Below are 14,944 nucleotides of genomic sequence, written 5' to 3' on the forward strand. Positions count from 1 at the left end.
AATATCAGCCCAGTCGCTAATTAACACAAATGTTTATAGTATATAGTTCATTATTCTGTAGATGAACAAAAATAATCTTTAACCTTAGAGACACCATAGACCATTGTGTAGAAACGTTTTGGTTATTATAACATTTTATTATGTTAATTTCCACATTACATATGAAATTGACATGGAACGAAGGACTTAAATGCTCTAATGTGAAGACCCCCTGGCAGGAGCCGGCAGGAATAAAATACTGTGGGCAAACAGAAATTTACTTAAGCATAATAGGAAATTACATACGAAAATATGACTTAATTCTGTTTATCTTTAGCCATTACGGGGTGTGGTGCCTTTATATATGCACTGCATGGTTTTCATTACTTCACTGTATCCAGGTAAAAGTCCAAGGACCTGACCCAGACAGCAGCTGACTCCGATCCGGATCCGCATCTAAGCCGGCAAATCCGCGTTACAGTCAAATCCGTTTTACATCTGCGATACGGACAAGGGCCGGACCTAGGCTTCAGTGGCGGGAACGCAATAATGTCAGCAGAATCAAAGCAGCTACGCGCCGGATCCGGGGAACGAGCGCGCGAATTTTCATTTTCTGGAATCTGACAGGATCACCGCAGCTTGGGTCGAGGCGCAGGAAAAGTTTGAGGAAACAGTTTTATTCCGGTACATACAAGACACACAGTGCGGTTAAACTGTGTTAGAAGTAAATTAATACCTTTTTGATTATGGTGGGTCGTTAATTGTTAAGTTAATCTTAAAATGTGTGACTTTTGTCGCTATATAGTTTGTTAACCGGCAACTGATCTGACTGTTAGCTATAGCTCTTACTAAAATAAGCGTGGGTCGGTTAATAAAAGGTAACTGAGAGTTATAATACCATGAAATATGTTATGTATTTCAATTAATTGTGTTCTTCGGGTGATTTAGTAGATTAATCGAGAGAAAGTGCAGACATTTGACATTCAATAGCACACTCTCTCCGTTTTAGGTTCGACCACATATCCAAGGGTAAGTGTTTTTTTTATTGTAATATTCTAGCTATCTGGAAAAATTAGAAATACCACCGTGTAAAACTGTTGTCTGATAATTATACAATACAAATTAGGGGGGAAACATTTAAACGTTAATGAATAGGTCAGAATCTCAGTGCACGGTCAGTGTCTCAGTGTCATTTGGTTTTTGTTTTGAGTATTATTGGCTAGATTCGCCTGTGAATCAAACCGATGCTCCACTCGCATATACCTTCAGAAATCATACAGACATGTATTGAAGGCTGTATTTATACTGAACATTATAAATTAGCGTTTCGAGGCAGAATCGTGAGAGAATTGTGATATCAGTTCTGAGTGAAAAAGCCATTCACGTTTTTTCTGTAACTGTACCATAGTTGTATATTTCATGCTTTCTATTCTTCATATTTCTTTGCTCATTTAGTTGAATGTGAAAAATTTTTTTACAGAGTAAAAATGACTTCAGTCATTGAGATATATATCACACACACACACGCATTAAAGGCACGTGCAGCTAAATTATACTGGCTAGTGGCAACATATTCCTGCAGTACATATGCACTGTAAAGCTGTTTTTCTTAAATCTTTTTAGAGACAATGAAAAGGAGGGAACCTCCATTAACAAGCTCTGGAGTCAGGCAGAGGGCTCGCATTTCTTTAGAAAAACGACTGCATGACATTGCAGAAGACTGTCTGATAGAATCAGAGCAAACAACAGCTGACAGAGTTGACTCTCAGTTCACCACCAATGACACTGATAGCTGCAGTGACTCAAGTCTCTCTCCGATAGATGACCATTTAGATGCACTTTGCACAGATGATACTGGAGGAGAGGCAGAGAGACTAGATGCTTTAGATTCTGATTCTGAGTCAGAGTCTCAGTTTGTTGATAAGCCAGTCAGCCTTGTTGCAAGCTTAGCCAATTGGTCTGTACAGTTTGGAGTTTCTTTAGTAGCACTCACAGCCCTCCTTAGTTTGTTGAGAGTGTACCACCCAGAACTGCCCAAGGATGCTCGAACCATCCTTCAAACAAACACTGAATATAAAATCCAACAAAAATGTGGTGATTTGTATCATTATAGAGGTATCTTGACAGCACTGCATGACACACTAACCCAGCTAATTAAGAATGTTGCAGATGGCTTTACTTTTAGATTACAGATAAATATTGATGGCTTGCCATTGTTCAAGAGCACAAATATACAGTTATGGCCCATTTTAGGACTTTTGTTAAGTGTCCCGATGAAGGAACCCATTGTTATTGGCCTTTTTTGTGGTACAAAAAAACCAAATGCCCCTGATGAATTTTTAAGTGATTTTACCCATGAGCTAAAGCAGCTGCAGGAAGGATTTAATTTTAGAGGGAAAAAGGTCTTCATTGAACTGGCTTCGGTTGTATGTGATACCCCTGCTAGGGCATTTGTAAAAAACACAAAGGCTCACAATGCATATCATGGATGTGACAAGTGTTGCCAGCCAGGTGTTTACGTTAACAACAGAATGACAAACCCCATAAATAATTTTGTATTGCGCAATGATTCATCATTTTCAGACAGAGTTGACGAGGACCATCACCACAATGGACCACATGGATTTTCTGGTCTAGATGTTGGTATGGTAACTAGATTCCCTCTAGATTACATGCACCTCGCATGTTTAGGTGTCACACGTAGATTGTTAAATGTTTGGCTGAGGGGGCCTTTGAAATTTCGCTTATCCTCAAATGTCGTTGATAGAACTTCTCAAAGCCTGATTCAGATGTGTACATATATACCAGTGGAGTTTGCAAGGAAGCCAAGGTCTCTAAGAGAGAGAGACCGTTGGAAAGCAACTGAACTAAGGCAGTTTCTGTTGGATACTGGCTCTATTGCTCTGGCACCACATTTAGATAGTAATTTATATAACAATTTCGTGTTATTTTATACAGGTATTTGCATCCTTGTCAGTCCTCAGCTGTGCTCCTTGTACTGTAACTATGCAAACACATTACTTACAACATCTGTAAGTCATTTTGGGGAACTTTATGGCAAGGATGCCTTAGTGTATAACGTCCATGCATTGGTCCACCTATCTGCAGATGCCCAACTGCATGGCTGTTTGGACTCTGTCTCAGCTTTTCCATATGAAAATTATCTCCGTAAACTGAAGAGGTTTGTACGAAAGCCAGAATTTCCCCTTGCACAAATTATAAGAAGGTTATCTGAGGTTAAAAAGATCAGTATTATTGAGATGCCCTGTAGGAATTTAAGGATGCAACATTATGTTGGACCTGTTCCTGATGGCCTTCAAGCAACAGCACAGTACAGGGAGCTGCAGACTGAGCAATGGTCAATGAAAGTTTCCACAGGTGATAATGTTTTTGCTATAGATGGAGACATTTGTGTCATACATAACATCATTCAGTCTGTGGACGGAATATATGTAGTAATTAAAGTTTTTACACAAATGGAAACTTTCTTCAACTACCCGATGAGCTCTGATTTTCTCAGAATATTTATTGTGTCTCAACCTACAGGGCCATTGAAGGTGGCCAAAGCATCACAGGTCTCTCATAAGTGTGTGCTTCTGCCTTATAAAGAGAGGTTTGTTGTCATGCCCCTCTTACATATCAACAGTTCTAGTACTAGGTTATAGGTGGAGTTGTGGAAAGTTTATGTTTGGGAGCAGAGTAGTGGGCGACAAAATTTATGTTGACTGACAACTGACTTAACTTTTTGAAGAACTGAAGATTAACTGTTTTTTTCCACAAAGTTTCTGTATGTATGTGCATTTTGATGATGTGAGTATACCCAGTGAATAATAATAAAAGTGGTGCCAAAACTAGCTGCTGCAGCCCATTTGAGACATTTTCAATTAATATATGTTAAATCTTATACATAATAATATATGTAAATCTTGTTGATCATGTTGAAACATTATGGGGCTGGGTAATATCACACGGGGGCTGGGTAATATCACACGGGGGCTGGGTAATATTGTGCAAAATCAATATTATTAATTGCACTTCATACATTTATTAATCAACCATATCTTTAGTACAGGAGGAGGTCTTGATGTGAGAGTAAGCTGGTGCTATTTGTTAGCCCATTCTCCATTGCTTTTACTGTACCTTAACCCTGTTGTGACTGAAAGACAGCAAGTGATAAAGATTTCTAACCATAAGATTAAATTATGTACCATAACACTGGATTACACTGTACAATTCCTTGTACGTGTGCATTTTGAATGTTTTGCAACAAAAGGCAGACTCTGCTTGTAATAGAATTCGTCACAGAATGTAAAGACATGAAATGACTATTGAAAGAAAATGTTGAGGTTTGGTCAAAAAGGTTTGAGCATAGATTCAAAAGGGGTAGTAATATTTTATGGATTGTGTATTTAAATGTATAACAATTTCTTTTTCAGATGTTTTTGGTTGTTGAATTTCTGGAAACCAAGACTGTTAATATTATAGCCGAGTCATGGTTTGAGGATGGTGTCACTTGGTGGCCAAATTATAGTAATGATGAACGCATAAACAGAGCTGTACAAAAGTGTGAGGAACCAAGAACAGGCTGGAAACAGTATGATGTTCGAGTCCTCTCAAGAACTGGTAAGGATCTCTTGTAGAGACAAAATTCAACCCAACTGTGTTCTGAAATATACGGACTCCATTATGAACACAATTAAAATTCTAATTATGAACTTGCTTTACCAAGATTTGCTTACTTGGTTTATAAAAATGTCTGTTACTATGTTAATGTATCCCTTAATTTACATAAATTTAAGTCTGCATTTGGTTGAGTTGGAACACATACTATTTTTTTTGCTATAAACTTGGCATTAGTTTCTTTTCAAAGAAGAGAAAATGACAGCAGTGTAAATTATTTTTTAAATGGAATCTTAAAAATGTACTCTGCTTAATAAACTACTTAGCTAGTATAGTGACCAATAGGAAATAATAGTTCAACTAGAGCTCAGTGTGTAAATAATCTGCTTTGCAAGACACAACAGCAGGTAAGGTTGTAGCCTTCATGTTGGAGTTCGCATGCATGAAAACAGCATTACTTAAAGGGCCAGATCATGCCACAAAATGGAACTGCTTGTGTATTTTGTGTAAAGTGATACATTTAAGCATTTCTTATGTGTGAGTTTGCATTTATTGGCATTTTGTGAATTCTGATCAGGTGATTATCGAAAGGCAAGAGAGAAACTGAGGGCCTCACTGACCTGTAACACGTCTGAGTTACAAACAGACGACGAGGAACAAGTGATTAGGAAAAGAAAAATTAAGCCAAGGTTTGATATGTGAGACATAGGCAATTTGGCAGATATATTTAACCAGAGAGGACATACTAGGTGTTGCAAAACTGATATGTTGTGCTGCTACGGTAATTTTCCCTAATTATCAAATAATTAAGTAAAAGGTAGTTTGTAGTGTGGTTATTACTTCTGCACAACTTCAAATGACACAGGGATTCATTGACAAGATCTATAGAGTAGACTGAATATTTAGTGCCTGGTTGAATTTAAGCAATTCTTACTCATTTTAATGTAGTTTATTGATGTAGTTTAAACAAACTGAACACAGTCTGATACAAGGAGTCTCTGTCGGTTTTGACTGTTTTTAGTCGTGCCAAAAAATTAACTGTGCTTGATTTTGATTTGTTTTGTTTGTTAGGCACGTTTTTGGTGATACAGACTCGGACAATGAACTAGAAGTGGGTAAAAAGAGGAGATGCAGCAGTATCTCCTCTGCACCAGCACCACCTATTCCTCCACCTACTCCTGACATACCCTCTGATTCAGCTCGCCAGACCTCTACTGGACCTCTGCTAAACCTGAGGCATACTGAATATCCCTGTTTTACGAGTATGTTCCTCTGTTTTCATTGAATTATTCTGTAAGCACCGGTTATGCTAATATCCACCTATTAAACATTAATATTACTATTCAGTCACCTTAGTTCTGAAGGACTGACAGTTACTGTAATTTCATGTGCTTAGCAGAACTCAGTCAGATGAGTCATTGAAACTTAATTTACTGCTATGATAGTGAATTATTTTATATACGAATAGCTGTGTTTATAGGGGCGGTGCATGGTGGTGCAGTGGTTAGCACTGTCGCCTCACACCTCTGGGACCCGGGTTCGAGTCTCCGCCTGGGTCACATGTGTGCGGAGTTTGCATGTTCTCCCCGTGTCGTCGTGGGGTTTCCTCCGGGTACTCCGGTTTCCCCCCACAGTCCAAAAACATGCTGAGGCTAATTGGAGTTGCTGAATTGCCCATAGGTGTGCATGTGTGAGTGAATGGTGTGTGAGTGTGCCCTGCGATGGGCTGGCCCCCCATCCTGGGTTGTTCCCTGCCTCGTGCCCATTGATTCCGGGATAGGCTCCGGACCCCCCGCGACCCAATAGGATAAGCGGTTTGGAAAATGGATGGATGGATAGCTGTGTTTATTTCTAATATTTACATAAAAATTATGATTGTCATTTTTCCCAGCTGTGCCACCTGCCCCCATTACGACACTTGGCATGCCTTCCAGTCCTCTTCACCACTTCTCCATTAGACATTCTGAACATGGCCGTTACACAGGTACTATACTTTTATGATTACTTTATAAGGCTTTGCTCATGAAAGCGATCACTTACATGCATTCTGCTTTCCTTTCTCCAGCTCCAGTGCATGCAGTTACCACCCCCATCTCTCACATGCCCTCAAGCTCTATGAGCCAGGTCTCTGCTACACCTCTTTCTGAAGAACATCAAGACCATTCATTTAACCCCAGGTTTAGACTGGGGAGGACAGGCACTGGACCTATTCCTTGCTCTGGTAAAATTCTTTTAATTTGGAAACTGAGTCTGTGACTAAACGATGTTTAAAATAATAAATATTGAGAACTTGGTAGATAATATTGACCTTGTGACCACATTATAAAAAATATGTAAATCAACTATTTTAATTAAATACTTTCCCAACTATTTGTAGCCGCTCAACTGCACATCCTAACATTGTTGGAACATATCAAGGAACAGCAGATGCAGCTTGCTGCTATCGTTAATAATCTTGCTGCACGTATGGCGACAGACACTGCTGTGGCTGAAATGCCTCCCAATATCAGTTTGCCACTGGCCACCATGTCTGAAGTTGAGGAGTTGGAGGAGTGGCTTAAAGATTCAAGAAACTCGCAGGCTAAGCAAAACATGGTATTGTAACTTTTTAAATTTTAATTTTAAATAAAACAATCATTGCTGGGCCAATATACTGCTTATTGTATCAGATCTCTGAAAACTGACTTCTTACATCGATTAACTTTAACATAGTTAATGAAAACAGCAAAACCGAATAATAAATTAGGTTTAATAAACCCTGAATTGTTTGTATGACATGATTTGATGTACGATCAGGATCTTCTACAGTTGGTTTTCAGTTAGTATGTATACTTATCTTTGCCTTTTTATATGAAATATTTTTGTCTTTTCAGATTTCTGCTCTGGGTGCTACAGGAGGACAAAACGCTAAACGAGTCACATGGAACATACTTTCAAGGCTTTTCTCAGATGCAGTAGCCAAAAAAATTAACTGGAAAGGAGTTAATGGGAAAAAGTGCTTTAAAGAAATGCATACAAGAAGTCTGTTGATCAGTAAGTATGGTATATACAGAGAAGCTGGGTATTAGACACCTTTCTTGCAGGACTGTTATAAAAGATGTGAATTTCATGGTACATGGGGCAAAGATGCTACTTTTTTAAAACAGTTTTTTTTAACTATGCAAGTTAGTATTTCTTTTAAACATTTCAACATTGCAAGAACTCAAATAATTGGACAATTGGCTATAAATGTTTCTTGGGCAGCTCTGTTTTGTCTCAGCATTAGGTTATGCATGTCTTTGAGTTGACTGATGGTTGAGAGTTTCTATTTCTATACAGAGTTTCTGTACAGGTAAAATATAGTGAACCAACTCATTGCCAAAAGAATTAGCCCTGGAGAGCAAAACAACCCGAGTCCATAAACCTCTAACTCTGTCCTTGCAAACAGAAAGGCACAGCATGTAGTAATTCATCATGTGTAGTATTTCCTCAAGTTGCGCATCATGTGATCAATTTTGATCAATTAAAATTTATATTTTAATCACTGACATAGCTGTTTTTTCCTTACCTGATCTACATCACACCAGAGCTTTCAATCAAGGCCTTATTAGCTTGGGGTTTTGGGGATGCTTCTCAAGTGTTGCATGTTTTCTCTCAACAGGAGCTGTAAGGAAGAACCAGTCTTCCTCCGGTGTAGCAGATAGTGAGGTCGATTCTTACACCATCCGTTGGTTTAACCTGGCGTCTGACCGTGGAGGTGGCCGGAAAGAACGTGCAAGAGCCAAAGAGGCATCAACTGAGGTGAAATTTCTATGGAAGAAGCATTATGGCAGTGTGTGTTTTTTTAGCTTTGATTTTTGCACTTGGTTCAATTTTAAAAATGTAACTTGGGTTGTCTTGGTTATTCTGAGACTTAGACTTGACTCGTGTTCACAACATAGTACAGTAAGTATGTGGAATCATATTCTGAGCAATAGGTGCTGACCTCCAAAAGGAAAAGGACATTTAGCATTTAATGTCATACCCTGCTACAATAACAGTGCTCCCTGAATGCAGCTGCAGCACATTTGTATGGCAAGATATAATATTACAGTATAACCATACAAAATGTATTTCCTAAACGGCTGTCTGTAGCTGGGTCATGCAGCCACTTGACACTGAGCGAAACTTTAGCCTACCGTAAATTGTATTGTGGACCAGCAAAATGCACCGTTATCTTGGGCCCGGGTGACAAAGCAACACCAGTGCTCTACCTGGCTGCCATGGTTAATGAGCTTTGATGTTTTATGTTTCAGTGAGAGGAAGTGCCATGTGAATGCAGTGCACAGTGCAGGATTCAGGTGTGGCTGCCTGAATTAGCTCACAGGTGTCACGTCATTTAATGCAACATTATAGAGGTAAAGTTTACATAACATTAAAAAGCATGTTCGTAAGACATGATCAATACATTTAAGAACTATAAAAATAAGATATTTTAAGACTTAAGGACCCGTGTAAACCCTTTTAGAAACAGGAGCTGGACGACATCAAAACTTCATTTACCTGAAATGATTGAACATCGGTTAATCACCCACCTCTCCCTCATGTCACCTATAAATCAAATTTGATTAAAACTTCAGATCACTTTTGTTTCATAGCCTTTGTACTTTTTTGCCAGTATGAATGTGAAATGTCTCCAAAGAGGTCTAAAGAGATCTTAGTCTTAAATTTAACTTTTTGAAACTTAAGAAGCCCTGAAATTTTATTGTTTTTGGCTGAAATCTTTAATATTCAACTAACAGCTTTTTTTCTTGGTCTTTTTGTTTGCAGATGCCTCTTGGGGATTAAGCACTACGTTGGGAAACAAAATGTTTATGTAAAACCATTGTAATTTTGTATAGTTTTGTTTGTAATAAATTTCAAATGTTCAAATTTCTTGAGTCATATTTCATAATGCCAGAAATGCTACGTTTCCAATCTGAAATATAAATGTATTTTAACAAGGTGGTGCTGTCATGTTGCTAAATTCCCAGAATTGCCACTTTATTGTCGTAAAGGAGTTTGTTCCTCAAGCATCTAGTTCCTAGTGGTGATTTAGTTACTAATTTGAATTAGTGGCATAATAAAATTAGCTTGACATTCAGCAAATGTATGCTACTACTTGCTTTACTAGTAATATTAAGTATTTATAAAATCCACGAAATGAGCTGGTCCAGATTCAATACGGATCTGGACCAGACTTGCCCTGATCTGTCCCAAATGTGGACCAGATTCACTACAGAACTGGTCCACATTTGGCCCAGATTTGGGCCAAATCACTATAAAAGAATCCTCATCTGGTCTGGAGCTGGCCCAGTTCTGGTCCAGGTAAAGAAAACCGGATCCGCGCCGGTATTGGCCCGTTGTGCCAAAGGACACCGGCCCAAGTCCGTTGTGCAGATCTGGCCCAGAACTTAGGAAGGATCTGGGCCAGATCTGGGCCAAATGATTTTTGCTATCTGGGGAATATCTGCAGACAGAATATTATCTATATAAAATAATATATCTATATAAAAACATGACTTCTCATAAGGTTAACATTATATGATGATTCCAGGCAGGAGCCTAGGAATTTAATGGGCTTTGGCACCTGAAAATTCGCTTCAGAATGATATCTGAACGTAATTCCACTCGTTACCTGTCTGGCCGAAAGCTGCTTTTACCTTTAAAATCACCTTGGAACATTGCACGTGTACACATTGGTTGTTATTATGTCATGACTCGAGGGATTAAATGCTTTGACCAGTGAAAACTTACTTCAGTATATGATGCCTGCAAGTAATGTCACTTGTGTCCTGTCTGGCCCAAAGTATATTTCATCTTCAAGTCTGCTTGGTAAGATCGCTCATACACACATTAGTTGTCATTATGTTAGGATTTCCAGGCAGGACTGAGACACTTTGCTCCACTGAAAATTCACAGGTTAATGACAATAAACAGATATTATGTAGTGTGTTCGGTTCCGCAAACCTTTTATAAGCGAGCACAAAGGTGATTTCATCATAATTGGTCCATTCTGATGTCAATCAATGCTTAAGCCCGCCTCACGAGTCGTTGTCGGAAATTATTGGGCGAACTACACATTGAAGCGGAAGTTTGGTCAGGACGGGAAGCACGTGAGTATGGTGCGTTTGAAAGCCAGGTGAGGGGCTTGTATATTTATATTGTATTTCATAGTTACTAGTAGTTACTGAACGTGTAGAGCCAATTAAACACTGAGTCGCCTTTAGTAATTTTGTAAAGTGAGCAATAAATCGCAAGTGTGCTAAAAGTGAAAGAAGTTATTTACAACATTTGCTAGAAGCTCGGTTCATAAAATGATTAAATTCTAGGGATAAAGGGTTCGGATTCAGTCGCGATGATGACATAATCATATTTTTGCTTGAGGAGTATTAGGACAAAACAGAATCGGAAGCGACACTGATCACTGGGAAACATTCGCATGTTTGGGTTATCTTTACGTGTAAACTGCATTACAGCTATGTACAGTCTTATAAATCAAACGTAGACCAATTCCATATTTGAATTATTCCTTAAGCGTTTGGTGTAATAAGCGCACTTTGTCCGTATCCACTACCCCGGGAGACTCAGAGACTCCACGCCGATCCCTAAGTGCATCAACCCCCGTCTCCAGCTGCTCCCTCTTTCCAGGTATCTGCTGTGCGAGATTGGCGTTCCGGAGCCAGCCAGCTTGCAGCTGCTGGACGAACGAGCCGTGTACACGGCGGTGAAAGCGGCCGTATGCCGGGCCCACGGAGACTACGGCGCCGCGCTCTCCAGCATCTCTTTCGCAGGTGCTACTAAAACAAAAGACCACCGAATGGGGTCTATACAAAGTCCGAGACGGGAAACAAGAACTAATGGCTTTACTTGTCTGCTGGGGTCTCTGCGACTTACTTGGCATAGACACATTTTTAAAACGGCATACCTAGTTTGTATGAATGCACTCTCAGGACTGACACGATATCCAGAAAGCTAAACAGGTCCAAATTATGCAATAGCTGTTTTCGATCATGCAGGTAGACTGAAAGTGCACAGCTAGCCTCCCTGTCCCGGGCTTTGAACACTGCGGATAAGAACGATCTGACGTCACAGACAGGCTCGTGACTGTATGTCCCTGTCTCCCCAGTGAAGTACGTGAACGCTCACACTGGTGTGGTGTTTCTGCGCTGCCGAAAGAAATACTATCGACTGATTTGGTCAGCCCTGGCCTTCATCACCAGCCTGGACAGTCGAGGGAAGAAAATCCCTTGTTTTTTCAACTGCCTACATGTAGGAGGTGGGACATGAGTTTGCTGACTTGGATATAAGCACAGGATGTAACACGTGTCTGTCAGATTACGTCCTTGGGAATGTGATAGATCAGCTTTATAAAAATTGAAATGTTAATGTAAAGGCACTGTGAAAATGATTTTTCTTTTCTTTCAGGAACGATTAGAACATGCCAGAAGTTCCTGATCCGTTACAACACTGAGCAGCTCCATCGCATGCTTCCCCGCTGTCGGAACGAAGGTGAGCAGTGCTTCGTGCAAGTTGAAGCAGATGTGAATTTTACAGACTAAACACTGCATCCTTCTGGTTAAGTAATCACTGGGGGGGGGGGGATATCATTGGTTATGGGCTAAATAGTAATAGGAATAGGAAGCTCCCATCAGGCTTTTCTGAGCCATGTTCAAAAGACATTTAACTTTTAAATAGTGTTCTATTAATTGTGCAGCTTTATTTATTTACACGTATAGCAATAAGAATAACTATTAACAGCACTGGAGAAATATTGTGAGTGAGTATCATGAATTGCCAACCGTTTGTTTATTACTGGAAGGCGACGTATGACATTTTATTCTTCATATGGAATTAAAGTTGAATGTGCTGAACGTTATGCACTGTGTTTTAAAACAAACGTAAACATGAGAAACAATGTCACTGTAGGCTATATAGGGCAAAAAAATCTTTCAATAAACAGGAAAATTTTGGGTACTCTGCTTTCCCCCCACAGTCCAAAAATGTGCTGAGGCTAATTGGAGTTACCAAACTGCCCATAGGTGTGAGTGTTTGAGTGCATGGTGTGTGAGTGTGCCCTGCGATGGGTTCGCGCCCCCTCCTGAGTTGTTGGGATAGGCTCTGGACCCCCCGTGACCCTTAATAGGATAAGCGGTTTCAGAAAATGGATGGATGGAGTGTATATTCGTCATTGAGAGAAAATGACTTTCTTTTTCCCGTCATGTTTTCTGTGCACACGGCATTAGCCTCAGGCAGCTAACCAGAAGCAGATGGGGTCATTACCACTAGGCAGAGTAGGCTTATCAAAGTAGAGAAAAAATACAGTAATTCAAATTTTTTTCTATATGTTGTCAAGTATAAAAAGGCCCAAAATGAATGCTGTTCATTTCACTGAGCGGACTACTTGATTACTATAAGCAAATTATTTAGACAGCTTTTTGATCCATAAGAGGTTGATCACTATAACCACTATAAGCGGTTTCCACTTCATAGGTTTAATACAGATTTAGCAAAGTAAAATGCCATTAATGATCGATGACTTGAGGTATCTTGAGTATTTTCTTTGACTCCACAGCTGAGCGGTTGGAGGTGCAGAGGGCAGTCCAAAGCTGCTCTCTTAAGTGTAGCAGACGCGAGGAAGAGGAGGAGGACCAGTGGGATGAAGATAAATCAATTTTGTAAGCAGATTCGGCAGAATAGTGTCACCCTCAATGTGCTCCTGGTTGTACTTGACCATTTGTGTGAAGTTTGTATTTAAAGGGAGTTTTTTTGTGTTTAGTATTCCATATTTTTTCTGAGAACTTTGTTCCACGGTGCGTATACAGTATATATGTATTTGTGTCCACATAAGATGCTTATTCTGTATTTACAGTAAGAATACAAATCTGACATTTACTTCTGTGGTTTAATTTACAAGTATTTTATTGCATGTATCAAGGTTGTCTGTACACCTAAATAAATGATGCTTTTATTCGAAGAGACTTAGAGATGTGTCCATTAATGAAGCTTGATGAAAGAGACTAACTCACCTTTTAAAACTGAGTTATATATGATGGAAAATATGTCTTCTAAATATGGCAATTGGGAGGTTGGCAACTGTGTGAATTTTATTAGTTATTTTACATCAAAGGTATTTCAACATAATTCAAGCTTGGGGTGCCTGATCTGGAAATCAGCAAGAGCGGTTTATGATGGAAGTGGCCAATTTTCTTTTATCTGCTAAACGATATTATGATGTCATTGCCTGATGATGTCATCACGTGGTGCCACAAACCCCATCATTACATAGATTACTCAATGTTGAGCAGATTGATTGGCCATGTTGGTCAGAAATATGATTAGAAATTCGATAGCTTAGTTTGGTTATCAGATTTTATTTTTTGAAAGTAATATGAAGATTTTTTTATAATATCTTGATTTTTAAACGAAACACATTGAATCCTTGAACACTTGAGCCATTGAATTTAGTGAGAGACAATGTGTGCCATGCAATCATCTTTAAAACAGTGTTTTTGTAAGAAGGGGATCTTGCTTAAAAACCCATCTCAACAACAAAGAGAACATCCGTTTTACTTGTATAAGATCGGGGACATTGAAAATTATCTCCAACTGCCCTGCCCTGCTCTCCATAGGATGGGGGTCACAGTGCAGAATCAGCATCCCTGGAGCTGGGGGGTCAAGGGCTTTGCTCAAACTGGTGACCTTCTATTAACAAGCACAGAGACTTGGCCCACTGAAACATTCACCACCCAAAGTGTTTGCAACAAAACACCAGAGTAATCGGGCAAAATGAGAAGAGGCTCTGTGGGCTGCTGAGACTGGATTTCATGCAAAGTGTTATGTGTGGTACAGACTCAACACAGTACATCAGCCAGGTAAAGCAGAACCCCACGCTGACGCGGGGTGGGAGCGGCGTAACGCTTCCCCGGGGCGAGCGGCCGTCCCCGCGCTGACGCGGGGTGGGAGCGGCGTAACGCATCCCTGGGGGCGAGCGGCCGTCCCCGCGCTGACGCGGGGTGGGAGCGGCGTGACGCATCCCTGGGGGCGAGCGGCCGTCCCCGCGCTGACGCGGGGTGGGAGCGGCGTGACGCATCCCTGGGGGCGAGCGGCCGTCCCCGCGCTGACGCGGGGTGGGAGCGGCGTAACGCATCCCTGGGGGCGAGCGGCCGTCCCCACGCTGACGCGGGGTGGGAGCGGCGTAACGCATCCCTGGGGGCGAGCGGCCGTCCCCACGCTGACGCGGGGTGGGAGCGGCGTAACGCTTCCCCGGGGCGAGCGGCCGTCCCCACGCTGACGCGGGGTGGGAGCGGCGTGACGCATCCCTGGGGGCGAGCGGCCGTCCCCGCGC

General features: G+C 40.7%; 1 protein-coding gene and 1 long non-coding RNA gene across 2 annotated transcripts; both read left to right on the plus strand.

The window, feature by feature from the left end:
- Positions 1-562: 562 nt before the first annotated feature.
- Positions 563-7,570, plus strand: LOC125720344 (uncharacterized). Its single transcript, XR_007385421.1, has 8 exons — positions 563-663; positions 989-1,008; positions 4,416-4,602; positions 5,671-5,861; positions 6,491-6,583; positions 6,665-6,820; positions 6,977-7,194; positions 7,473-7,570. It is a non-coding gene; the product is annotated as an uncharacterized LOC125720344 (long non-coding RNA).
- A 3,101-nt stretch (positions 7,571-10,671) lies between these two features.
- On the plus strand, positions 10,672-13,577 carry pop5 (POP5 homolog, ribonuclease P/MRP subunit). The gene is made up of 5 exons (XM_049004462.1): positions 10,672-10,738; positions 11,248-11,390; positions 11,726-11,875; positions 12,025-12,108; positions 13,172-13,577. The coding sequence occupies exons 1-5, from the start codon at positions 10,719-10,721 to the stop codon at positions 13,276-13,278; spliced, it is 504 nt and encodes a 167-aa protein (XP_048860419.1). The 5' UTR covers positions 10,672-10,718; the 3' UTR covers positions 13,279-13,577.
- The last annotated feature ends 1,367 nt before the right edge of the window (positions 13,578-14,944 follow it).

Source organism: Brienomyrus brachyistius, chromosome 2 (assembly GCF_023856365.1).
Source record: "Brienomyrus brachyistius isolate T26 chromosome 2, BBRACH_0.4, whole genome shotgun sequence".
Lineage (NCBI taxonomy): Eukaryota > Metazoa > Chordata > Actinopteri > Osteoglossiformes > Mormyridae > Brienomyrus > Brienomyrus brachyistius.

Coding starts and splice junctions, on each gene's coding strand:
- pop5 (XM_049004462.1), top strand. CDS start 10,719: ATGGTGCGTTTGAAAGCCAG. Junction 10,739..11,247: donor ATGGTGCGTTTGAAAGCCAG/GTGAGGGGCTTG, acceptor CCCTCTTTCCAG/GTATCTGCTGTGCGAGATTG. Junction 11,876..12,024: donor CAACTGCCTACATGTAGGAG/GTGGGACATGAG, acceptor CTTTTCTTTCAG/GAACGATTAGAACATGCCAG.